This window comes from Hyperolius riggenbachi, chromosome 9 (genome assembly GCF_040937935.1).
Source record: "Hyperolius riggenbachi isolate aHypRig1 chromosome 9, aHypRig1.pri, whole genome shotgun sequence".
Taxonomy (NCBI): domain Eukaryota; kingdom Metazoa; phylum Chordata; class Amphibia; order Anura; family Hyperoliidae; genus Hyperolius; species Hyperolius riggenbachi.
Window position 1 is genome coordinate 45,027,158 of NC_090654.1, and position 27,479 is coordinate 45,054,636.

Sequence of the window (27,479 nt, forward strand, 5' to 3'; positions counted from 1 at the left end):
CCACTCCCCCACCTGCCTTGTGATGTCATGCACCGTTCCGTCGTCCCTCCAACCCCCACCCCGCATAGCAACCAGGGCCGGATTAAGGCCAAGGCCACCTAGGCCATGGCCTAGGGCACCACGGGAGCAAGGGCACCAAAGCAGCAGGCTAAACTTTTGCGGCATTTGCAAGCTGCAATGCAGGGAAATCAGGCGAGCGTCTGACCACGATACTTCACGAGTCATCTGGCTACCTATACTGGAGGGAAAGTGGGGAGGGGTCATCTGGCTACCTATACTGGAGGGGTGGTCATCAGGCTAACTATACTAGGAGTAAGGGGTAATTTTGCTACCTATACTGAAGTGACCGTGGCCTTGGGCAGTAAAGAGTACAAATCTGGCCCTGATAGCAACCGAACATTGTCAGCTACAGGTCCGCCAGTAATGTTGCCGTAGGGAATCGGGTCCCGATCCCTGACGGGTGACAGAAGTCTAGAAGAGTGTACGCTCCTTAATAATCTGCATAAACATTGTTCTATAATCTCCAGCATGTCTGATCTGCTTCCGATCAAAAAAGGGATCGATTTTGAGATCAGTACTGTACTAAATCGATCACTTTCTTGATTGGAAGCAGATCGGACATGCTGGAAATTATCAGACGATCAGTCTATCTGACACAAAGAAAATAGCATGGTGTGTATCAGCCTTTATTGGATCCAGAGTGTAGGCCCATCTATTCTGCACCACCAGGATGCTGGGGGGATTAGCAGTGTTTTCACAAGCCATTCTCCAGCGATTCCCCCACCCTCACCAGGGATGTCTGAATCCTTTCTAAATGCAGGGAGCTATTTTCTGAGCCCAGAGATGATGTCTGTGGCTGTTACTGATTTAGCTTCGTGTTTTGGGCTTTGCTCTATTGCCATACATGGCAGCCTCCCTGTTTAACGGATGATACTGGGTGTTGTTCTTGGCCCCTGTCCAGGCCCCAGCCCTGCGCGGAGTGTAAAAAGCTGATTACTCTGACATGTCCCAGCCGGCTCACCGAGTGTCACCCTGCCAGACAACAATCCCACCACAGATAATACACGGGACAGCAGAGCAGGATCACCCATCAGGCAACCTAGGCAGGTGCTTGGGGCCTAGTGGGTGTCAAGGGGCCCATCTGCCACTTTCTTCGACCCCCCACCTTCAAATCTACTACCTTGCCTAGGGCCCAGTTACATCTTAATCCATCTCTTGTTGCCCCTTACTCACTCCAATGAGTTCTGGTTCACCATGACCTTGCTGGGTAATCTGTAACTCTGGGTGTTTCAAGTCCTACTCCATAGAGCCACAATAATCCATACCATGCACTGATGAGAATCAACCAATCCAAAACAGTCTGTATGCATGTTGGATTCATTTGCCTCTATAATAATAACAAGCTGACACATCATTGCATTCCAGCGGTTCTGGAGGTGTGTTTAGTGTACAGGGACAACAAAGGATACTTTGCATACTCAGCAGTGATGCATTGTGGGAGATATCATATGCTCACTCCAACCTGAATTATGGCAAATACCTTCTGTTTTAAAGGTAAACTTTTGTTTTACTTAAAGAGCCCGCAAAAATGCCTGATGTATAGGCACCTTTAGAATTATGTGGAGATCTATAGTTCATTGATATGCTTTCATGTGAGTCCCCAGAGTTAGAGACTACCCAGCAAGCTCATGGTGAACCAGAACTCGTAGGAGTGTGTAAGGGGCTACAATGGACCAAAAAGCCCTCTTACTAAAATGTTAAAGAGAACCCGAGGTGGGATTCTGACAATGCTATCTGCATACAGAGGCTGGGTCTGCCTATACAGCCCAGCCTCTGTTGCTATCCAGATCCCCCCTAAGCCCCCCCTGCGCTCTGCTATCCCCCATAAATCACAGCCACGCAGTTTACCTCTGTAGTGTCAGTCTCGCCGCTTCCCCCGCCTCCTGCATAGCTCCGGTCCCCACCCGCGTCCCTTTCCTCCAATCAGCGGGGAGGGAAGGGACGCGGGCGGGGACCGGAGCTATGCAGGAGGCAGGGGGAGCGGCGAGACTGACAGAACATAGGTAAACACAGCCCGCTGTGACAAGCTGCGTGTTGACAGTGCGGCTGTGATTTATGGGGGATAGCAGAGCGCAGGGGGGACTTAGGGGGGATCTGGATAGCATCAGAGGCTGGGCAGTATAGGCAGACTCAGCCTCTGTATGCCGATAGCATTGTCAGAATCCCACCTCGGGTTCTCTTTAACATTTTAGTAAGAGGGCTTTTTGGTCCATTGTAGCCCCTTACACACTCCTACGAGTTCTGGTTCACCATGAGCTTGCTGGGTAGTCTCTAACTCTGGGGACTCACATGAAAGCATATCAATGAGCTATAGATCTCCACATAATTCTAAAGGTGCCTATACATCAGGCATTTTTGCGGGCTGATCGACCTTAACCACTTCAGCCTTCAGTTGTTTTTCACCTTATGCATCCGAGCAATTTTCACCTCCCAATTTGCCAATAACGTTATCACTACATATCACAATGAATTGATCTGTATCTTGTTTTTTTCCGCCACTAATTAGGCTTTCTTTCGGTGGTACATTTTGCTAAGAATTATTTTTTTCTAAATGCATTTTAACGGGAATATTAAGCAAAAAAATCATTATTTCTCAGTTTTCGGTCATTATAGCTTTAAAATAATACAGCCTACCATAATTAAAGCCCACATATTTTATTTGCCCATTTGTCCCGGTTATTACACAATTAAAATGATGTCCCTATCACAATGTATGGCACCAATATTTTGGAAATAAAGGGGCATTTTTACAGTTTTGCATCCATCACTATTTTTTTAGTCCTGTAAGTGAGCTCTCTCGCTTACAGGAAGTGAAGGGAGGACGGGAAACTTTTTTTCTTTAGAAAGATTACGGCTTCAGTCGTGTCTGAATCATACCAGAATTAAGCATGCAGCTATTCTTGTCAGATCTGACAATAATGTCAGAAACACCTGATGTGCTGCATGCTTGTTCAGGGGCTATGGCTAAAAGTATTAGAAGCAGAGGATCAGTAGGGCAGCCGGGCAACTGGAATTGCTTAAAAGAAAATAAATATGGCAGCCTCCAGATCCCTCTCGCTTCAGTTGTCCTTTAAGGGGGGCTTAGATGTTTTTCTTGCATTGAAAGACATCCATGGCTATTATTACTAGGTAATGCCCGGTGGTGTTGATCCAGGGATTTTATCTGATTGCCTTGTGGAGTCAGGAAGGATTTTTCCCCCCTTTGGGGCTAATTGGGCCATGCCTTTTCGCCTTCCTCTGGATCAACAGGGATATGTGAGGGAGCAGGCTGGTGTTGTACCTTATTTGTTGGTTGAACTTGATGGACGTATGTCTTTTTTTCAACCCAAATAACTATGTCACTACTGTATGTAACTATGTAACATTGTGTGAGGAATCTGTTGAATTAGGCCTGACCATTTACGTGGAAGAAGGGTGCATGGTAATTTGTGCACCGGGATAGCCACTAGTCAGTGGCGTAGCTAAGAAGCTACGGGCCCCGGTTCAAGTTTACATTGGGCCCCTCTAAGCACTCTATACATAACAATTGTTACGGTGCACTAAAACCTGCCAAGGACAACCACAGTGTCAGAGGTGTAAGAAGGGGATGGGGAACAGTGTGTTAATGATTACTACTATTCAAAGCATCTATACAAGTTATTATTTCCAGCACAGGACCAATAAAGAGATAATACTGTTGTTGAGGAAGGGCCCCAATGCAGTCGCAACCTCTGCAACCCCTATTGCTACGCCACTGCCGCTAGTAGAATGACGAATGTTCTACTGTTGGGCTCTGTGTAATAATGATTGTAAAATATCTGGAATTTTTCTGGAGGAAAAATACAAACTCCACGCAGATAGCGTCTTGGCTGAGATTTATTAATGATTGCCTCTGTTCAGAATACATATCATCTGATTATTACTGCTATACCCTGGCTCCCAACTGCCCCTTTTTCAGTGGGACAGTCCCTCTTTGGGAACCACATCCCTCTGTTGCTCTTTCTCCCTCTTTCAAGACTGATGTACAGATCTATGTAAATATATGTAATTTTCTACTGAAAAAACGTGTCTCTAACTTTATTCCTATCATGTAAATTGATAAATGTCTAAGTTTCAAATGTTAAAATGAAGGAAAAGTACTGATAATAGAAAGAACCAGTGTGGTTTGAATGATAAAACTACATCTTTTGCTTCTGAATTCTTTGTGATATGCATGGCGAGGGGTGTGGTGGGGGCGTGGTTAGAGGTGTGACAGGGGGTGTTTCTTAAAGTGTCCCTCTTTCTTGTCTCAAAACGTTGGGAAGTGTGGCTATATTACGGGTGAAGAGCTGATGAAGTGGCTGTCTCTGCATTCACTATTGCTATTGCTATAACACTGCCGGCAGCCAGATCTCTCTCTGATATTCCATTTTATTTCCAGGCCCAAAAAAGAAAATGAAATCTATGTTCCGATTGGTTCATAAGCACAGACAGTTTCCTTTCAATACCGTAAGTTCTTATGACTCCGCCTCTGCATTTCAGATCTTCTCAAGATCACCAACCTGAGGATTAACTTTACCAGGCTGCATACATTGGGCGACAACCTGCTGGATTCCCGCCAGGAGATCAAAGAGAAGTATTACTATGCTCTGTATGAGCTGGTGGTCCGAGGGAACTGCTTCTGCTATGGCCACGCCTCCGAGTGTGCGCCCATCCAGGGGGTCTCCGGAGATGTGGAGGGCATGGTAAGCATTGACTTTATCTGTTTGTTTACGGGGTGTAGATGTGAAGGTGGCCATACATATAACAATTTTGTGAATCGAATGAAAAGTGGTGCTGCAACATGTCCTGCCTCCCTCCAGTGCAAAATGCCTTTTGTAATCAAGGTAGAAGTGCTCCTACTGTATCCAGGGGGGAAGCAGAGATTTCTCTCCTATATTTGCTCACTAATTACTTCATATGCTCACTAATTACTTCATTAGTAGTCAATCTGAGTCCTGCAGCCAGCAATTACGCCCCCTGAGGAAGCCGGCGAAACTGTCGGAGCGCTTCTCCTTACACATGGGACGCCGCACCGCCCCGGCCACCTAGCAGCAGCACATAGCAGTTGATCCTTTGGGTGATATCCATCTGCCCCGCACGCTGCCCAGCCTAGCTAACTGGGTACAGGTGCCTGGACCTGCAGCTGCTGCTCGATCCGGTCCATCTGATCTGCTTCACCCACAATTCCATGGCCACCACTCCACCATGATGTGTGACCAGCACCAGCCAGTACTACTCCAGCCTGGACTTAACAGCATGTCGGGAGGACTCGGTGTGGTGAGATTTTTGTTTACAGCCATTAATCTTGGAACTGTTGACCTGCAGCGTTTGTGATGATGTTTGCTCGTGAGACACGAGCCTGCACTGCTTGATCCTCTTTCTGCTACAGTGACATTGCTTTGCCTTTGACTGCTATAACCCACTAATCGAGCCTGCTGAACTAACCAATACCTGGCTGTGGAGGTGCCAATCTATTGAGCCATTTTGGGACTGGTGTCCCGTATATATATCTTCTCATTATACACCATAAGATCCCTCTGGCGTGCCTGATATACGGCCGTGGTGTGCTTCTGTGTGGGTGTTTGTGGAAGGATTGTGATTGGCTGTGGCGGGGTGGCCATCCCATGATGTTTTTAAAGCACTTTTTTGTAATTTTTGATTAATAAAGTATTTGTATTTTTTTACTTATCAATATCTGGTGCATCTTTGTCATAATATAGTAGCTGATTCTAGAAAAACAGACACGTATGTCCCTCTGTTCCTGACCACTTTCACCGAGTAATTGTGCCAGCAATTATATCAGTTAGCTTCCGTGAGGTGTAAATGTGCATTTGAAGGACATCAGAGCAGTCCTTTAGTATTCCATATTCCTTTTTTTACCGTGTTTAATGCATTAGAGCAGGGGTAGGGAACCTATGGCTCGGGAGCCAGATGTGGCTCTTTTGATGGCTACATCTGGCTCACAGACAAATCAGTAGGGGTTGATTCACTAAGCTACACTGCTCAAGCAGCGCAGCTTAGTGTGACAGCGCAAGTAAAATTTTAAAAGTAGGCACACTACTGCTGTAGCTGCACTGCTAACTTACTGGCGCTACCCCAAAACTAACGCCGGCTTCAATTGTCACACTCTGGGCCCTGTCAGGACCAGTGACTTTGTAGGATGAGATTCACACACTTTGAATGGCCCAATAGGCTGCCTGTCACTTGACAGTGAGCCTATTGGGCCAAAGTGCAGGGATCTTGCCCTACAAAGTGAATCAACCCCCAAGTCAGCTAGCTAATTGTACAAGCTGTTAGTCAGCATTTATCCTCTCTGGCTCTCGGGGAAATTGCTGATGTTGCCGAAACCCAAGAGATGCTGAAGACGTGTCTGACACTTCCGCTGCGTGGAGGATCAACTGTATACACATCACCATGGCAACAGGGACGTGAGCCCTCTGCTTCGCATGCACACTGTCCCAGTTTGAAACGTACTGTATGGCTCTCAGGGAAATACATTTTAAAATATGTGTGGCGTTTATGGCTATCTCAGCCAAAAATGTTTTTGACCCCTGAATTAGAGTAAAATTTTAATTTTGAGTGTAATCCCACTTGAGTTGTTTCGGGTTTTTTTCAGACAGCTAAGTAGTTAACGCTTAATAAGGTGGCCACACACGATGCAATAAAATTATTTTTGTTTATAGCAATTCGATAAAAAAGATCGGATTTCCTGAAAGATCAAAAGCTTTTTTTTTTCATTCGAGCAAGAAATCCGATCAGATTTCCCATTTTTATTCGATAAAAGTTGATCGGGAATGGTGGATTTTTCAGATCAGTTTCTTGGAAAATTCAATGGTGTGTGGTCAATGTATTAATATACAGTTATGTACACCCGAGCAATTTTCTCAGTTTTCAATCATTTTTATCATAATTGTGGAAAAATTGAACATAGATGTGTGCAGAGCCGGGGCACAAGGTCCTTCAGCACACAAGGCTGAGACACCAAAGTGCGCCCCTCCATCCCTCCCACCCGTCACACACTAATTGCTATTAGACTAAAGCTACATACACACATGCGACAACGATCGTTCGTTATGAACGACGAACGAACTTTTAATTGAAGAAAGAACGACCTAAGTAAAGTTAGTTTTAAAAGGTGTGTAACGATCTGATCGTTAAAACGAACGTTACATCACATAAAGCAACTATTGCGCTTGCGCATAAAAATGAAAAGTTCCATGTAGAAATAGTGAAATGCGCATGTCAAACCTAGTACGAACGATCGTTTCCAACGATGTGATACTTTTGCAAACGATCGTCGTTGGGAAAAATCCGGAAAGCTAGATAGTTAGTTTTGAACGATCTAGCTCGTCCGTCGTTAGACTTAATAGTCGTTGGCTGCTTTTTTTCAAACGATCGTCGTTTGAAATAATCGGGGAACGATCGTTTCAAACGACTATAGTCGCATGTGTGTACGCACCTTTAGAGGCACCCTAGGGCCCCCAAAATCCCCAACACCTTCATCTCTAGTTATCTGGCTTGCAGTCACTGCTGTGTATGCCCTTTTCTTATTTCTTTGTGTTTCAAACACAATTGGGAATGACAGCAGAATGAATTGTGCGCCCCCTCCTACACTGCGCCCTGAGGCTGGAGCCTCTTCAGCCTCTGCCTCGGCCCGGCCCTGCATGTGTGGTACATGGGTCAGATTTTTAAAATGTTAAAATCAGAAAAATTGATTGATATTCTTGAATTGCACAGATATTTAAAAAATTGTATGGTATGTGGCCACCTAAGTGTGTTGTGTTAACACAGTCATGTCATGGTGTTGCTGTTAGCATAGTCACACTGTTGTCTTTTGTAGGTTCATGGAAGATGTGTGTGTAAGCACAACACGAAGGGGCTGAACTGTGAGCAGTGTGACGGTTTCTTCAACGACATTCCCTGGAGGCCGGCCGAGGGTCGAAGCACAAACGCTTGTAAAAGTAAGTCTGGAACTTACTTCTGTCTGGAACAAACGACAGAACACATCTTAACACATAGCTGCCAAGTCCGGATTTATCATTAGGCACACTAGGCCCGTGACTGGAGAAGCCAGAGCTGCAGAAGCAGCGCTCCCACTAAACCCAGCATCAAGCGGCAGCAGATCCAACCGGCTAGCTGTTCCTGTCCTGCCGCTATTGTAACTGTGTCTGTAATGTGAGATAAGTGCAGTCACATACAGGAGGTGTGTCTCAAGATGCCCATTAACTATACACTTTCCCAAAACAATCAATGGTACGATCGGTCGGATCTCTGCAAATCTTTTGTTTACTGAGAATTCCAAAGCCAGTACAAAATATACCTGGTCTCCATGAATGCTCAGGGGGGTAGAGGAGAATTCCGCATAGCTAAACAATCAGTGTTTCTGATGCTAAAACCAGGAAAATGACGGTACTTTAAAGGGCAACTGAAGTGAGAAGAATATATAGAGGCTGCCATATTTATTTTCTTTTAAACAATACTAGTTGCCTGTGGATCTACTTGGCTGCAGTAGAGTCTGAATCACACACCAGAAACAAGCACGCAGCTAATCTGTCAGATCTGACAATAATGTAAGAAACACCTGATCTGCTGCATGCTTGTTTAGGCCGGCTTCACACTGCAGATTGGCGGCGCGGCAGCCACACCGCACTGCCATAAACAGGTTTTGGGGATTACCGTGCAATTGATGACGTACACAGAAGCGTATGCGCGTTACCATAGACTTACATGACTTCCAGTCTGACGCAGATTGAGGCAAGTCGACGCACGGTAATGTAGGTATGGTCACGCGTTAGATATGGCACTTCCGGCGCAGCGTACCGCAACGTGGGGAGTGTGAACTGCCCCATAGACTTTCATTAGGCTGCGATGGGAGTTGGTAAATTTACTGCATTGGACCGCCTCAGTGTGAAAGGGCCCTTAGGGTCTAGGGGTAACAGTATAAGAGGCAGAGGATCAACAGGATAGCCAGGCAACTGGCATTGTTTAAAAGGAAATAAATATGTCAGCATCCAAATCCCTCTCATTACAGTTGTCCATTAAAAAGTTAGTATGCTGTATAATTGACTGCATTCTACTATATCAACAACAACAACAAATAACATTTGTAAAGCGCTTTTCTCCCGTAGGACTCAAAGCGCATAAGCATGGCTCCGACCATCGTGGTACAGAGGAAGAATTTTATAAGTCCGGAAATGCCATGCTAAACAGGTGGCTTTTCAGTCTGGATTTGAATAGCTCCAGGGATGGTGCTGTCTTTACTGGGTGTGGCAGGGAGTTCCAAAGAGTAGGGGCAGCATGACAGAAGGCTCTATCTCCAGATTTTTTGAGGTGCACTCTGGGAGTGACCAAGTTTATAGAACTTGCTGATCTGAGGTTGTGAGAGGTGTGGTGCAGCTTCAGCAGGTCCTTCATGTATCCAGGGCCCAGATTGTGCAGGGATTTGAATGTCAGCAGTCCAATCTTGAAGAGTATTCTCCATTCTACTGGTAGCCAGTGCAGTGAGCGAAGGATCGGTGTAATGTGACAGTGGCGAGGCTAGTTTGATAGCAATCTATATGTCACTCTTCAATCTGTTAGGTTAACAGGTTAGGAACGTAATGCTAGGTACACACCATACAATTTTCTGTTACATAAATGGTTCGATAAATAATTTCCGTCATGTTCGGTCTGATTTTCGATAGTTTTTCTGGTCGGTTTTTCATAGAAGTGAATGGAAATTGATTTGGAAAATCGATCACTATGGAACAGTATAGGGGATGGTAGGGGACTCTAGACCCCAGGGAACTGTATAGGGGAGGGAGGACCACTAGACACTAGGGACACCAGGGAACTGTATAGAGGAGTGAGGGGACCACTAAACACCAGAGAACTGTATAGGAGCTGAAGGGGGCCATCACCAACTTTATAAGGGAGGAAGGTGGCCACTGGCCAGTAGACATTGAGGTTGGCCCACGACTAGGTCTCAGTGTATTTGAATTTGACACCCCTGGTGTAAAGGAAAGGCCGTTGGGGTATACATCTTCTATGTTTTTATAAAAATGTACGGTTACAGTTCACTAGAGGTAGTCAATGAGATGCAAATTAATTCCCACAAGTTACCAGTGGACTCCTCCCCCCTAATGATATACCAATCAAGAACCAATACACCAGAGGGGGTTTAGATGGAGTACTACAACATCAAATTAAGCTTGAAAAACTTCACGTTTATTGCTTAAAAGTAGTCCGTAATCTCTTTTTCATGCAACAAAGTAGACTGTGTGACTCCAAAGCTGTATTCAACAAACAGATGCCTGAGACATGTTTTACAACCAAAGGTCACTTCCTCAGAGGCAAACAAGAAAAACGAGAGTGGAAGCAGTATTGCTGAACTCTTTCTGGTCAGTGGAAGTCGATCGAGTGTACATTTGTTTGCCTCTGAGGAAGTGACCTTTGGTTGCAAAACACGTCAGGGGTCTGTTTTGATTATTGCTCTTGGAACTTGGAATGTGACCCAGGCAGGGCCTAGTGTGCAGCCCCTGATCTTCACAAACTGAGCCGTGACAACAAAATGGGTTAAAAGAGCCACAGAATTTGCTTTAAAGAAAACCTGGAATGGGGGATAGAACAAAAATTATACAAATAGATAGAACAAATAGCAGAGTATCCAGGCAGCACAGGAGGATGGCAAAGGAGCGATCAGCCTGAAGGGGGGCTGGAGGACGCCCCAGTTATGTTTATTGTTTTTCTATCCACCGTGTCAGGTACACTTTAAAGAGACTCCGTAACAAAAATTGCATCCTGTTTTTTATCATCCTACAAGCTCCAAAAGCTATTCTAATGTGTTCTGGCTTACTGCAGCACGTTCTACTATCACCATCTCTGTAATAAATCAACTTATCTCTCTCTTGTCAGACTTGTCAGGCTGTGTCTGGAAGGCTGCCAAGTTCTTCAGTGTTGTGGTTCTGTGATGCATCTCCCCCCTCCAGGCCTCTCTCTGCACACTGCCTGTGTATTATTTAGATTATGGCAGCTTCTCTCTTCTCTCTTATCTTTTACAAGCTGGATAAATCGTCCTCTGAGCTGGCTGGGCTTTCACATACTGAAGAATTACATACAGGCACAGCTGTCTGCACTCTGCAGGAAGAAACAGCCTGACACTTCAGTGGAAGATAGCTGCAGGGGGAAAGAAGCACACAAATGATCTCTTGAGATTAAAAAGGAAGGGTGTATATAGCCTGCTTGTGTATGGATGTATTTTCTATGTGTAGACATGCTGTACATCAACCTACTTCCTGTTTTGGTGGCCATTTTGTTTGTTTATAAACAAACTTTTTAAAACTGTTTTTAACCACTTTTAATGCGGCGGGGAGCGGCGAAATTGTGACAGAGGGTAATAGGAGATGTCCCCTAACGCACTGGTATGTTTACTTTTGTGCGATTTTAACAATACAGATTCTCTTTAAGTTTGAATGCAAACCAGAATGATGAGCATCTGATTGACCATCTCTGCCTGTTACTGTATGGTGGTATTGTATTTGTGTTGAGGCTAAAAACTGTCCTCTTTTCAGAATGTAACTGCAACAACCACTCTAGAAAGTGTCACTTCGATATGGCCGTCTACCTGTCCACCAGGAACACCAGCGGGGGCGTCTGTGATGACTGCCAGCACAACACCATGGGTCGCAACTGCGAGCTGTGCAAACCTTTCCACTACAAGGATCCCACCAAGGACCTCCGAGACAGCAACGTGTGCAAAGGTAATGGGGGTGCATCTGTGAGGTGAGGGGGATAGAGGGGATGGGGTCTGAGGAGTATTTTCCATGGTTGAGGGGGAACATTTTTCACAGGCTACACTAACACTTCTCAGTATTATCTGTATTTCCTTTATTCTTTACAAAAGCACGCCATGAAAAGGACGTATACAACCTATACTACTATAGGTTGACTACCTACCTCAGGACTTTAGTATCACCAGTCAGTATTATGCTAACCTTCTGCATCAGCTGAAGGAGGCACTAAAGACCATACACTGTAGAAAGTTGACCAAAGGGATCCCTTTTTTGCAGGACAATAAACCTGTGCACAAGGCCAAAGTTGTGGCTGCCAAACTGAATACCCTGGTTTTCCAATTGGTCCTCCACCCTGCTACTCACCTGACCACAGGAAATAACCTACACAATGGCCTCAATTCACTAAGCTTTATCAAACGTTTAATAATTTACCTCATGGGTAAAATCTAATTTTGAATTCACTAAGGTGATATAGACTTATTGAACATTTTATCGATAAAACATTCGATAACACCTTAGTGAATTCAATATTAGATTTTACCCATGAGGTAAATTATCAAACGTTTGATACAGTGTTTGACATAGCTTAGTGAACTGAGGCCCAGGGTCGGACTGGGCCACAGTAGTACAGTTGTTTCCCTCGGTGGGCCCCGTCTCCAGGTCTCTGCCCCCCCCCCCCCCTTGTCTGACAGAGCTCCAATTGCTGCCTGCAGCACAAAAATTCTCTTCTCAGTGCTGTAATCACTCATGCTGAGAGCTGTGGCAGAGCTAAGGAGCTGTAGGACTCGATACAAATTTTACAATGGGGCCCCCCAAGCACTCTATACATAACAATTGATATGACGCACCAAAACCTGCTAATGGCAACAACAGTGTCAGAGGTGCAAGAAGGGGATGGGAAATAGCTTGTTAATGATTACCACTATTCAAAGTATCTATAGAAGTGATTATTATGAGCACAGGACCAATAGAGAGGTAATACTGTAGTTGAGGGAGGGCCCTTCAGGGCCTCTTTGGCCCAAGGGCCCCGATGCGGTCGCAACCTCTGCAAAGTAGGACATTACTTTATATTGAAGAAGTGGACTCTATGAAAAGTTTTGCTGGGCAGCAGTGTCTCTGAATTACAATGCTGCTAAGATCATGTACATTTGGCCCTGTCCATAATACATCATGACCACGCCCACCTTCCGGTGCATGGTCACTGCAATCATGGGATGTGTGGGCCTCAGTTTGAAATTTCTTTGGTGGGCCCCCAGTGTCCCAGTCCGACCTTGCTGAGGCCTATGTGCCGAGTGCAATTATCACAGTGACAGCTGCTAATTAGTGGCTGTTACTGCTACTGGCACAATGATAGCTGCTAATCAGTGGCTGCTATTGCTGCTGGCATAGTGACAGCTGTTAATCAGTGGCAGTTACTGCTGCTGGTATAGTGGCGGCGGCAGCTGCTAATCAGTGGCTGTTACTGCTGCTGGCATAGTGGCGGCTGTTAATCGGTGGCTGTTACTGCTGCTGGTACAGTGGCAGCTGCTAATCAGTGGCTGTTACTGCTTTTGGCATAGTGGCAGCTGCTAATCAGTGGCTGTTACTGCTTCTGGCATAGTGGCAGCTGCTAATCAGTGGCTGTTACTGCTGCTGGCACAGTGGCGGCTGCTAATCAGTGGCTGTTACTTTTGCTGGCATGGTGGCGACTGCTAATCAGTGGTTGTTACTGCTGCTGGCATAGTGGCGGCTGCTAATCAATGGCTATTACTGCTGCTGGCATTGTGGCGGCTGCTAATCGTTGGCTGTTACTTCTGCTGGCACAGTGGTGGCTGCAAATCAGTGGCTGTTACTGCTGCTGTCATAGTGGTGGCTGCTAATCAGTGGCTGTTACTTCTGCTGGCATGGTGGAGGCTGCTAATCAGTGCCTGTTACTGCTGCTGGCATAGTGGTGGCTGCTAATCATTGGCTGTTACTGCTGCTGGCATAGTGGTGGCTGCAAATCAGTGGCTGTTACTGCTGCTGGCACAGTGGTGGCTGCTAATCAGTGGCTGTTACTGCTGCTGGCATAGTGGCGGCTGCTAATCAATGGCTGTTACTTTTGCTGGCATGGTGGTGGCTGCAAATTAGTGGCTGTTACTGCTGCTGTCATAGTGGCCGCTGCTAATCAGTGGCTGTTACTGCTGCTGGTACAGTGGCGGCTGCTAATCAGTGGCTGTTACTTCTGCTGGCATTGTGGCGGCTGCTAATCAGTGGCTGTTACTGCTGCTGGCACAGTGGTGGCTGCTAATCAGTGGCTGTTACTGCTGCTTGCACAGTGGCGGCTGCTAATCAGCGGCTGTTACTTCTGCTGGCACAGTGGCGGCTGCTAATCAGTGGCTGTTACTTCTGCTGGCACAGTGGTGGCTGCTAATCAGTGGCTGTTACTGCTGCTGCTGGCACAGTGGTGGCTGCTAATCAGTGGCTGTTACTGCTGCTGGTGGCACAGTGGTGGCTGCTAATCAGTGGCTGTTACTGCTGCTGGCACAGTGGCAGCTGCTAATCAGTGGATTTTACTGCTGCTGTCATAGTGGCGGCTGCTAATCAGTGGCTTTTAGTGCTGCTGGCACAGTGGCAGCTGCTAATCAGTGACTGTTACTGCTGCTGGCATAGTGGAGGCTGCTAATCAGTGGCTGTTACTGCTACAGTGGTGGCTGATAACCTACAGGTGAGCGCAGGGGTGGGGTGGGGGGGAACAGCAACACAAGGGGGCCCCTGCATGTGGCATCGCAGCTAAGGCCTGCAAGGTGCATAGAATTAACAACTGTAGAGCCTTGGGGGCCACCAGAATGGCTTGGTGGGCCACATTTGGCTACCAGCCAGACTTTAGACATGCCTAGTGGAAATCTGTCCCCCCTAGGCCACGCCTCTTTCCCATATAAGATTATATAAGAAAGTGGTTTCCGTATATATTGCTAATGACAGGTCTGATAGAGTCTATATCTGCTCTAAGCCACACAGACATGACCGGCATTCTCATCATTTTCTTCCTCTTTTATTTCCCAGCAAGATCCGTCTCCTATCTCGTCCTTTCTCTGGAGCGCTGCCCTGCTGCCCTCTCTGATTACATTGCTGGGACGCTGTAACTAATAATAGCCAAAACTGTAACAAAATCACTAATAACTAAACAAATAAAAGCCAAATTTCCACTGGGACTTTTCTGAGATATTTTAGACTATAAACAGATACTGGACAGGAAAGTCCCAGCCTTGTAAAAGTGTCAAGCTGATTTTCCAAGTAAATTGAAAACAAAATTAAAGGACTAAAAAAAAATGAATACTGTAAATATAGCCTTACTGTTACAATGTTTTTTCACAAATGTTTAAAACTTAAAGGAGTTATCGGGCAATATGACCAAAATAAGAGCTACTTACCCGGGGCTTCCTCCAGCCCCAAGCTCCCAGCATGTCCCTCACCGCAGCTCTGCAGGCAGCCGTTTGCCGCAGCTCCGTCCCGGTCCCCGGAGATGATGTCAGGCCGACCCATGTCCCTTGCCGCAGCTCTGCAGGCAGCCGTTCGCCGCAGCTCCGTCCCGGTCCCCGGAGATGATGTCAGGCCGACCCATGTCCCTTGCCGCAGCTCTGCAGGCAGCCGTTCGCCGCAGCTCCGTCCCGGTCCCCGGAGATGATGTCAGGCCGACCCATGTCCCTTGCCGCAGCTCTGCAGGCAGCCGTTCACCGCAGCTCCGTCCCGGTCCCCGGCGATGACGTCAGGCCGACCTCCAGGTCAGCCTGTACTGCGCCTGCACGAGCGGCGCTGTCAATCACCGCCACGTGGACCGGAGCGGACTGCGCAGGAAGTCGGCCTGACATCATCGCCAGGGACCGGGACGGAGCTGCGGCAAACGGCTGCCTGCAGAGCTGCGGCAAGGGACATGGGTCGGCCTGACATCATCTCCGGGGACCGGGACGGAGCTGCGGCAAACGGCTGCCTGCAGAGCTGCGGCGAGGGACATGCTGGGAGCTTGGGGCTGGAGGGAGCCCCGGGTAAGTAACCCTTATTTAGGTCATATTGCCTGATAACTCCTTTAACAAGGAAAATATTTAGAAATCACAAGCAGGGACGAATTTCAGAACTCAGAAGGCACAAGCGTTCTGGTGCTCTAAACTCCGCCCCTGAACACAGGCCACACCCCCAAGTAAAAATATTCTGAACTCTAATCCCTTCCTTATGCCACTAACTGTCCTTAGTATCTTACACCCTAACCATTGTCTCAGTGGTGTAGCAATAGGGGGTGCAGAAGTTGTGACTGCACCTTGGGCCAGGGGGGCCCTGAGGGGCCCACCTGCAACCACAGTATTAGCTCTTTATTGGTCCTGGTCTGGTAATGATCACTTCTATAGGTGCTTTAAACCATAGTAATCAGTAACAAACTGTTTCCCGACCCCTTCTTGCACCCTTTACTCTGTGGTTGTCCTTGGCAGGTTTTGGTGCACTGTATCAATTGTTATGTATAGAGTGCTTGGGGGGCAGGGGCTATGTAAAACTTGCACCAGGGCCCATAGCTACGGCGTACACATGAAATTGCCACCGGGAGACTTGGGTGCAGGATATAGCCGATATACGGCTTATCCTGCTCCTGCACAAGTCCTGGCAGCGTTAATTACTATTCCCCCTCCAGGTCCACGTGGATGGTGGAGAATTCTGTAATTCGGCTGCCAGTTATTGCTCTGGGCCCAGAACAATCGAAGATAGGATGAGGTGTAGAGTGATGTCACATGTGTCCGTGTTCTCTAATCTGTCATTGTTTCTGTGCAGCCTGTGACTGTGACCCGGACGGCTCTCTTAACGGAGGACTGTGTGACGCTCAGGATGACCTCGTGTCAGGCCTCATCGCTGGTCAGTGCCGCTGCAAGGACTTTGTACAAGGTCCCCGATGTGACAAATGCAAATCTGGGTTTTTCGGGCTCAGTGGTGGCAACTTCCAAGGATGCAGAAGTAAGAGCCTTGTAGTCTATTCCTCGCTAATCTGTCTGAATTTTGCACTCTTTAGCAGTTCACCATCAAAACTCAGCGTCGTAATACAGAGAGAATCTCCGTAGTGCAGTCACACACAACTTAAAACAGACATACACACTGCTGTGTGATTTTAGGGCTGTGTTTGTGGAATGGCAGCATAGACAATGGCCTACGGTGGCAACGCTTCAGGAAGGGCTGTGTCATCACTCCCTGTTCATTTTAGCTGTCAGAGTCAAGAAGTTAAATGTTAAAAGGAACTTTAGGAAGCGCCTTCTCTAAATCAGTGGTGCTCAACCTTTTTTGGCCCGAGGGCCGAACTTCAAATCAAGAAAAATCTCGAGAGCCGGAACACATGCATACAAAATTTCGATGTAAAACTTTTAACGTTTTTCTAGTAACAGTTAACATGGTGTTGGAAATGGAAAGAAAACGACAATATAAGAATTGTTGTACTCACCATTTGAAGCACATTTTCTTAATGAGAAGTTTGTGGCTGTTTGGGTGTATGCACAGGGCAGATTAATGCAGCAATGGTATCAGAGTGGCCTGTAGTGTGCTGGCTGAGGAGGCTGTCGGCTCTGTGTGGGGCTGAGGGGGCTGTCGGCTCTGTGTGGGGCTGAGGAGGCTGTCAGCTCTGTGTGGGGCTGAGGAGGCTGTCAGCTCTGTGTGGGGCTGAGGAGGCTGTCAGCTCTGTGTGGGGCTGAGGAGGCTGTCAGCTCTGTGTGGGGCTGAGGGGGCTGTCGGCTCTGTGTGGGGCTAAGGGGGCTGTCGGCTCTGTGTGGGGCTGAGGGGGCTGTCGGCTCTGTGTGGGGCTGAGGGGGCTGCCGGCTCTGTGTGGGGCTGAGGGGGCTGCCGGCTCTGTGTGGGGCTGAGGGGGCTGCCGGCTCTGTGTGGGGCTGAGGGGGCTGTCGGCTCTGTGTGGGGCTGACACAGCGTGTCCCGTTGTCTGCCCACGCCCCACGGTGTCTGCCTGCGGAGGGGGAGAGGATCGGGTGGTATTGCGTAGTATGGCACTCGGCGGGACGCGCATACACCAGCGTGTGCTTGTATTCAGCCCCGGGTAGTGCTGGGATAGTTAGAAAGCCTCGCTCATTGGTTACTGCAGGAACCTTCCTCCAATAGGAACTAGGCTGATTCCTATTGGAGGAAGGTTCCTGCAGTAACCAATGAGCGAGGCTTTCTAACTATCCCAGCACTACCCGGGGCTGAATACAAGCACATGCTGGTGTATGCGCGCCCCGCCGAGTGCCATACTACGCAATACCACCCGATCCTCTCCCCCTCCGCAGGCAGACACCGCGCGGGCCACAGAAACTGGCTTCGCGGGCCACAAATGGCCCGCGGGCCGTAGGTTGGGCACGGCTGCTCTAAATCATAAAATATAGGAGTAGATTTGGTCTTACCTCCACAAAAAAACAAACCAATTAGGGAGATAAATTTTAATGATGCACAAAAGACAATGCGTTTCACGGGTACTGGCCCGCTCCCTCAGGTCAATAACAAGTGCCTAGGCCCACAGCAGTCACGGGTGTGGGCACCTCTTAAAGTGTTTGAGCTTTAGATGGTGGGGCAACACATCAGAACAGCACTTGGATTTTTACTGCGGCCCCACTGGGGGATTTTTTCTATGTCTCCTAGACTGACATGTCTCATGGTGGCAGTCTGTCTCAGTAGATGGGGTCATCAATATCCAGGGGCGTATCTGGGTAAAATAGTACCTATGGCAAACACGCAGGGGCAGGCATGGCACCCACATGGTCCTGTGGTGCCCATGGCAAAAGCCATTCCTTTACCCCTCTAGATACGCCTCTGTCAATATCAACTTTCCTCCCCGCACAAATAAAGGATTTTGTACTCACTGTCTCTGACGAAAAGATTTTCATACTCCCGTGGGGCACGGCGACAGACATTCAAAAACGGTGCTAGCCGCTTTTACACATTTTAAGTCAGGATGACCTCACTATGACCTTGCACGACTAATTGTGATTTTGCTCTGATTATTTATTTGGCAGGATGTCAGTGTGACCCCAGGGGAACCATTTCCGATGGCGTGCAGTGTGATCCGGTCAGCGGAGACTGTTTCTGCAAGCGTTTTGTCACAGGGCGAAGCTGCAACCAATGTCTGGTGAGTATGTTTAAGGAGGTCCTCATACAGCAGTTTTAGCCACCATTTTGTCCAAGTTAAAGAGGAACTTTAACCAAGGATTGAATGTCATCCTAACCAGTAGCCGATATGCTCTTTGCCCCGAGAAATCTTTACCTTTTCTCTAAAAGTGCGTCAGGGATTTCTGTATGGCTGATATTGTGGTGAAAACCCCTTCCACAGCATGATGTCATGGCCATGGCCATGACAGGTTCCTGTCTGTGAACCTCATTGCATTGTGGATAATAACGGCAGTTGCAAACTGCCAAGCAGAAAACAGCCTATCACATTGTTAGTGGGTATGCGCTGCTCCCAAGGAGGACTTTCACGTGTGCTTTTGAAGATTCATCTTTGGGTATTGATGTATTATACACTTTTGAAGATGGAGGTTTTGAATATTTAAACAAAAAGTTGAACATTTTTGGAAGTTGGGTGCGCTGGTCCACAGTACGTCTCTCTGAGAACGATATCCTCATGTGTGTGATTGAGGACTTGGATGTAAGCGTGCCATATTATGCATGTTTGTGGACTGACCTTATCGGACGTTCCCAGTACACATCTGCTGTCAGCTACATAGCAAAGCATGCAGAGGTGTGAGGGTGGGCCTAGTCACTGAAGAAGCCTCCAGGGAAACAGAAACCAGAGAGAACGGAAGCCCCGTGTGGTATAGCAATTACCATTACTGGAAAACGTGTGAAGAAAATAAGGGTGTAGCCACAGACCTGTTTTGCTAAGTCCAGCAACCACAGTATTAGCAGGCTAACAATACTCGTCCTCACTCGGTGCAAAAGTTCTCAGGTCTCTGTGAAAAAAATATTAGGGTGTTATACAAACTACATACTAAAAGCAACCCCCCCCCCCCCCCAGCAGAAGAAAAAATATATAAAGACTACTTAAAATAGGTTGAAATAGCAAGGAAAAGGATTAATTGAAGGACACCTTACCCTAAGCAAAGCTTCCTGAGGTAAACCCATATGTGCATTCATGCTGGGTCCACATACTTCTATGCATTGTCTGCTTCTCTCCTTGTCTCCTCCCCATATTTACTCCTTGAAAATTTTGACTTTTTCAAACAGGAAGAGGCAGGCTTACATCAATATTCCCTCCTACTGCCCACTGAGCCTTTTCCAGTGGCCCCCAAATCTCTTGTGAGATTTTAATTGCATGCGGCCCACAGACCGTTGCTGTAGTGCCACATGCATCAATGCTTAGGGCCAACTTGTGTCACACTGATGCCTCCCCCTCCGCTCTCTTGTAGTCTCATAGGATTTACTATTGGACTACAAAGAAATGGCCACCGGAATATATACTCCATGTACAATGGAGAATATTCGTATTGAATGGCTGCAGAAGTCTCAATCGAGGAGGAGGAAGAGTGGAGGGGAAAGAACAGAGACATGAGTCTGGACTGGAGGAGTGAAGGGTAGCCACTTATGCCAGCAGCAGCCACTCATAAGCAGTCGCCAGTATGTCTCAGTAGCAGTAACTAATTAGTAGCTGCCACTGCGCACACTGAAGGGGACATGCTGACTGCACACAATGTATATGGAAATAGTTTATTTGAAAAAACATAATAGGCATACTTTACCTCGGGTAAATCAGAAAAAAAGTTTTTAATTCCACTAATTCGGCCCCCTAGCTATCTCAAAAACTCTAATATGGCCCTTGGTCCTAAAAGTTTGGACACTCTTGCCTGAGAGCCTTCCTGTTCCTCTCTGTGTCCTCTCGTTCCACCGCTGGGCCCTTCACTCTAGTCTTTGACTGTAATGTCGAAGAGGCCTTCAGGTCTCCCCTTAGTAGGCCACGGAAGTACTCGGGTCTCCAAATACTTCAGAAGATGACTGGCTCCGTACTGGACACACAAGATTCAGAGGAGACCTGAAGACACAGCCGGTGGGAAACTAGAATGGTCCCGGCGGTGGAACGAGGGGACACAGGGAGGAACAGGGAGGTTGTAAGGGATCTAGAGCCTTCCCTCATCGTAGGTGAGTATCTAACGTTTTTGCATTCAAAGGTTACAGCTGTCCTTTAAGGTCACCTTCAGTAATAATCACAACAAGCTGATGTCCCCAGTAATGACCTCAGTGCCAGAGCTGCGTCCATTATACGGATAGATTGATAACCGGCTCTGGTATCACAGAGATCCCTTCTAATTAGCAGACGGGGATCAGGAGGGAGATGGCACCGCTGTGTGTCCTAATCTGTTTATTTGTACAGGGGAGGGGGTGGGGGAGATACACCGGAGTATCATGAGGTGATCATTCCGCACATGCAAGAGCTTCACAAGTGGCTACAGGAAGCAGCATTTCCCCGGCAGGGCGGCTCGCATCCTCCTGTGCATTCCATACAGCAGCTGCTGGTAACTGTATCTCATAAGAGTGCAGAGAATGTGCTGATCTATTCTGGAGCAGGTCCACTCCTCCACAGTGCTGCCACCTCCATACTGGCCCGAGTGTGTGGTCTGAGCAGTGCTATGTGTTTATACAGACAGTACTGTCCGCATCACCTAGCCGTGTGCATAGTGTGCCACTAACTGGACATAGTGTGCCACTAACTGCTGCCACCTACACACTGGCCCGAGTGTGTGGTCTGAGCAGTGCTATGTGTGTATACAGACAGTACTCTCCGCATCACCTAGCCGTGTGCATAGTGTGCCACTAACTGGACATAGTGTGCCACTAACTGGACATAGTGTGCCACTAACTGCTGCCACCTCCACACTGGCCCAAGTGTGTGGTCTGAGCAGTGCTATGTGTGTATACAGACAGTACTCTCCGCATCACCTAGCCGTGTGCATAGTGTGCCACTAACTGGACATAGTGTGCCACTAACTGCTGCCACCTGCACACTGGCCCGAGTGTGCGGTCTGAGCAGTGCTATGTGTTTATACAGACAGTACTGTCCGCATCACCTAGCCGTGTGCATAGTGTGCCACTAACTGGACATAGTGTGCCACTAACTGCTGCCACCTCCACACTGGCCCGAGTGTGTGGTCTGAGAAGTGCTATGTGTGTATACAGTACTGTCCGCATCACCTAGCCTGTGCATAGTGTGCCACTAACTGGACATAGTGTGCCACTAACTGCTGCCACCTACACACTGGCCAGAGTGTGTGGTCTGAGCAGTGCTATGTGTGTATACAGACAGTACTCTCCGCATCACCTAGCCGTGTGCATAGTGTGCCACTAACTGGACATAGTGTGCCACTAACTGCTGCCACCTACACACTGGCCCGAGTGTGTGGTCTGAGCAGTGCTATGTGTGTATACAGACAGTACTCTCCGCATCACCTAGCCGTGTGCATAGTGTGCCACTAACTGGACATAGTGTGCCACTAACTGCTGCCACCTCCACACTGGCCCAAGTGTGTGGTCTGAGCAGTGCTATGTGTGTATACAGACAGTACTCTCCGCATCACCTAGCCGTGTGCATAGTGTGCCACTAACTGGACATAGTGTGCCACTAACTGCTGCCACCTGCACACTGGCCCGAGTGTGCGGTCTGAGCAGTGCTATGTGTTTATACAGACAGTACTGTCCGCATCACCTAGCCGTGTGCATAGTGTGCCACTAACTGGACATAGTGTGCCACTAACTGCTGCCACCTCCACACTGGCCCGAGTGTGTGGTCTGAGAAGTGCTATGTGTGTATACAGTACTGTCCGCATCACCTAGCCTGTGCATAGTGTGCCACTAACTGGACATAGTGTGCCACTAACTGCTGCCACCTACACACTGGCCCGAGTGTGTGGTCTGAGAAGTGCTATGTGTTTTTACTGTGCTGTCCGCATCTAATACCGCTCTCACACAGAGCCCTCCCTTACCAATGCCTAACCTTAACTGCCCCCCCCCCCCCCCCCCATGCCTAATACTTAAAAATATTCCCACACACCCAACCTTAACCACCTGCCATGCCTAAACATTAAAAACAACCCTTCCACACCTAACCTTAACAGCCCCCCCCCCCCCGAGCCCCCACACACCTAACCCTTAAAAAAAACCCTTCCCCTTTTACTTTTAACCCTAACGGCCCCACCAAACTGACCCCTGCTAATATTCCAATAATCTTGGGGCGCTACCATAGATGCCATTATCAATACCAGCTATAGTGTAAAATGTGTTATTTTCCAGGCACCCAAATTTCACACTATAGCCGCTATTTATAATGGTGTCTATGCAGCGCCCAGGTTTCTAGAGAGCACAAATTTCTTGCATTGGAATAGGCACCTGTTTTTTTTAAATAGGTACCGTTTTTTGGGGAATAGGCACCTGATTTTTGGTGAACATGAAAAATGTAACTAACAATCATCCGTCTTTCCATTTCCCTAGCCGGAGTACTGGGCACTTAGCCATGACCTTCAGGGATGCCGATCATGTGACTGTGACATCGGGGGAGCGTGGGATAACCAGTATGTACAAAACAGTTCTATTTGTAAAGAAATATTTGATTTAATTGCTACATTTTATTAATGAGGTTTACACACAGACACCATTGTGGCAGCTCAACAATATCACACTTAGGGCCGGATCAGAGGGGCGATAAACCGGCGTTAAATGATCGCTGCTTAAAGTGACTCCGAGCTCATAAAAAAAATGAAAGTTGTACTCACCTGGGGCTTTCTCCAGCCCAGTGCTGGTCGGGAGGTCCCACGACGGCGTCCTGGCTCCTCTCCTTCTCCCCGCTCCGGAATGGCTGACAGGCCGCAGCCCGGGCGACACTCGCCCGAGTGTCGGGCTGCTCCTTCCGCATATGACGCGGATTACGTCACACGCCGGCCGCCTCGTGTCATCACGGCGGCCGGCGTGAAAGTACTGCGCATGCGCGCTTTAATCGCGCATGCGCAGTACTTTTACGCCGGCCGCCTTGATGACGCGAGGCGGCCGGCGTGTGACGTCAGCCGCGTCATACGCAGAAGCTGCAGCCCGACACTCTACCGAGTGTCGCCCGGGCTGCGGCCTGTCAGCCATTCCGGAGCGGGGAGAAGGAGAGGAGCCAGGACGCCGGTGTGGGACCTCCCAACCAGCACTGGGCTGGAGAAAGCCCCTGGTGAGTACAACTTTCTTTTTTTGGGTGAGCTCGGAGTCCCTTTAAGCACTGTCCATTCAACTGAATGGACAGCCAACAGTACTGGCGTTTAATGTTGTTCGCTCAAACATCATGCTTAATCCATGCTCTAAGGGCGGCGCCTCTGTGTCCCCCTGCGCAAGTCAAAATGTGACGCATTTCCCAAATGCTAGAAAGCCCCACCAAAGGTTGCCAAATGCTTTTCTGCTCGCTAGCCAGAGAGGTAAGGGGTAGACAATACACATCATTTGTCTTATCTGCCATAACGTAATTCTTTACAACCAGTTCTGTGTTTCAGATTTACCTGCCCTCCCCATTCTGGCTTTCACAAGCAGCATAAAATGGGCAAAGCCCCGCCCATAACTTGCTGGTTAGACAGTCTGAGAAGCAGCACAGTGATGAGTCATCACTCTCCCCTCCCCTCCTGGATCCTGACTCATACAGTTAGAATTCTAGCACTGTGCAATACTGTGGACAGATTCTCATTCATACCAGCAGCATTCAGAAATACTGTTTTTAAATATAAGAATATAAAATGGTCCTTTCTGTGGTTGTGTTTAGGTGCTCTGCAGAGACTGGCCAGTGCCGCTGCAGGAACCACATGGCCGGCAGACAGTGTAATCTGGTGAAATCCAGCTACTACCACATCAACCTGGACCACTATACCTACGAGGCGGAGTCTGCGCTGCTCCGACAGGTAAGAAGCAGTATCACACTTTGCACAGTGACAATAGGATACCAGACACAGAAGCTTCAGCCATCCGTTTCTGTAAGGTCAAAAGGACCCCAGAAGTGTATGTGCAAAAAAGGCATGAGAAATATGGATGCTAATAACCATAGCAGAATATTGGTAATATCACAGGTATTCTACATTACTGATAGTAAAATATTGATAATGTTACCTATATTCTATCGCCTTCCTAAACCTATCTCTCACACTAACCTTCCCTTTGAAGTTCATTCAATTTTTTGGAATGTGGAAATGCACTTAAAGTGAACCAGAGACTAAGCACCCTCATGTATTTACCATATATATCAGTGGGAACATTAGAGGAAACACCTACCCTGCTCTCTGTTTCATTCTCCACTGCTCAGCCTGCTTGTTATCAGCCCTGATAAAATCCCAGACAGAGCGTGCAGTCTGGCTTTGCTCAGGAATCATTACAGCTGAGTCATTATAGCAGAGCCAAAAGGGGGCAGGCTTGGGCTTGAAAAGACATCAGAGAAGACAGACTCAGCTATAATGATTCTTGTGCTGAATGCTCAGTCAGGGATTTTATCAGGGCTGATAGCAAGCAGGCTGAGCAGTGCAGAATGAAACAGAAAGCAGGGTAGGTGTCTTCTCTAATGTTCCCACTGATATATATGGTGCTTCATCTCTGGTTCTCTTTAATGCTTTTCTTTTTTTGTTATACTTGTTTTTATTGATTTACCAGGTTTTCCCTTGCGTTACAACATGGAGAAATAAAAAACAAGTTACAATCGGTGTACTGGTTAAGGGCTCTGCCTCTGACACAGGAGACCTGGGTTCAAATCTCGGCTCTTCCTGTTCAGTAAGCCAGTAATTCAGTAAGGAGCTCTTTGGGCGAGACTCCCTAACACTGCTACTGCCTACTGAGTGCGCTTTAGTGGCTGCCTCGCAAGCGCTTTGAGTCCGACAGGAGAAAAGCGCTATACAAAAAAAGGTATTATTATTATTATTAATAAACAAAGCTACATGGGTTCAAAGATCAGACATTCGTAACATTAGCACAAAGTAGTATAAACATAGCATTTGTGAGTTGTGAATCACAAATCAGGTAAAATGAGATGGTAAGCTATAAAGATAGCATTGAAGACTAAGTGGGGGTAACAGGGATTCACTTTTGGAGATCATAAGAAAATTATGTATCCCCCTATACTTTAGACATAAGTAAGTGATGCAAACAAGAAATCTAATAGTTCGCAGTCTAGATAAGAGGATACCAGAAATGATTTGTATCCCTAATATCATGATAGGAGTGGGAGGTTGGTAAAGGTGGTAAGCAGGGCCGGATTTGTACTTTTTACCGCCCAAGGCCAACTATACCATCTGTATGGTTGTTATCTCTGTGTGCCCCAATGAGAATTCTCCTTACTTTCCATCATTGCTGTCACAGACAATAGCTATTTTAGTAATATGCGTATAGATTATAAATTATGATTTGAACTTTTATGTTATGTTTGCCATCTTGTTAATGATGGACTTATTGTGTCACCATGAGAGTTAGGCAGAGGTGAACCTGCAGGACAGAGCTTACAGGTCTTGCAGGGACGACACAAGTACAGGAAAGAGAGTTCAAAAGTTAAAGCTGTCCTTGTAGATAGGGATGGCTGCATAAAACAGCTTTACTGCCCCTCACTGAGCCGCCCCTAAATTTCTGGTGCCCTAGGCCATGGCCTATGTGGCCTTGCCAGAAATCCCGCCCTGGTGGTAAGGAAGAAGAGAGGATAAAAAAGGTCAATAGGATAACGTTAGAAATTGAATAGTCACACCGAGGATCAACCAGTAGCGACAAGGAGGTTGTCAATTAAGGTATACCTGAAGCTATATGAGAAAATATGTAAAATAGAGAACCGAGAGCCCAATATAGTGTAGTAAGTAATGGTAATTGGGTTAATGAAACGAGTACAATGTTATACTCACAAACCAGGGTTACCTCCAGGCAACCACTGTATAGGCAGGTGAGGAGAGATTATCCTGTCCCCACTCAGGATTAAGAAGTCGCTCTCTGTAGACAGGAAAAATAAAGGGGTATCCCCCTCCACCAGGGGTGGATATCATTTATAATGTAGTGAAGAACAGAGGTGCCAAAAGATTAAAACCAGCTACTAAAACGTTTAAAATTTCTTAGGAGGCAGTGGTGGACTTACCTCCTGCAAGCAGAAACAAGAAGCTGTGTATTAAAAAAAAGGTTCATTTTATTGGTACACTAGCGATTACCCCCCTGGAGTGTACCAATAAAATTAACCCTTTTCTTTAAACGTTTTAATAGCTGGTTTTAATCTTTTGGCGCCTCTGTTCTTCATTACGTTCTATATGAGAAAAGATGAAGATAGAACCATATAGCTTAATTGGAGAATGGAAAGATATAGAAAATTCAGGGCCTTATATTAATCAGGTAAGTATAATACACTCTATAGCTGGTGTCACGAGATACCCCCGGGTCCCCACATGTGGTATAGGGAGGGTAGGCAGTAGGTCAGGGAGGCTGGTAGGTGAGTGTCGAATAAAGCCAGGAATCCCAAACCTTGTGGAAATTATGGCACTTAATGTTTTTCAGTGGTGACGTGTACATTCATTCAGATCTCTGCAATTTTTGGTGATTCCTCACCGCATAAAATTGCAATGTACGTATGATTCCCATAGACTACTAAGAGGTGTCGGCAGTTCATGGTGGGCAACGTGCACGTGAAAACAAGCATAAAATGCGAAAAATTGGCTG

At 47.2% G+C, this 27,479-nt stretch overlaps 1 protein-coding gene across 5 annotated transcripts in view; it reads left to right on the forward strand.

Moving 5' to 3' along the window:
* LAMB2 (laminin subunit beta 2) overlaps positions 1 to 27,479 on the forward strand; it is a 193,882-nt gene that overhangs the window by 98,435 nt on the left and 67,968 nt on the right. For all 5 annotated transcript variants that reach the window (XM_068252640.1, XM_068252638.1, XM_068252642.1 and 2 more), the window contains 7 exons: positions 4,561 to 4,763; positions 7,901 to 8,021; positions 11,610 to 11,798; positions 16,608 to 16,787; positions 18,821 to 18,933; positions 23,280 to 23,359; positions 24,577 to 24,712. In XM_068252640.1, coding sequence (XP_068108741.1) covers positions 4,561 to 4,763; positions 7,901 to 8,021; positions 11,610 to 11,798; positions 16,608 to 16,787; positions 18,821 to 18,933; positions 23,280 to 23,359; positions 24,577 to 24,712 — 1,022 coding nt within the window. The remainder of the gene's footprint in view (positions 1 to 4,560; positions 4,764 to 7,900; positions 8,022 to 11,609; positions 11,799 to 16,607; positions 16,788 to 18,820; positions 18,934 to 23,279; positions 23,360 to 24,576; positions 24,713 to 27,479) is intronic.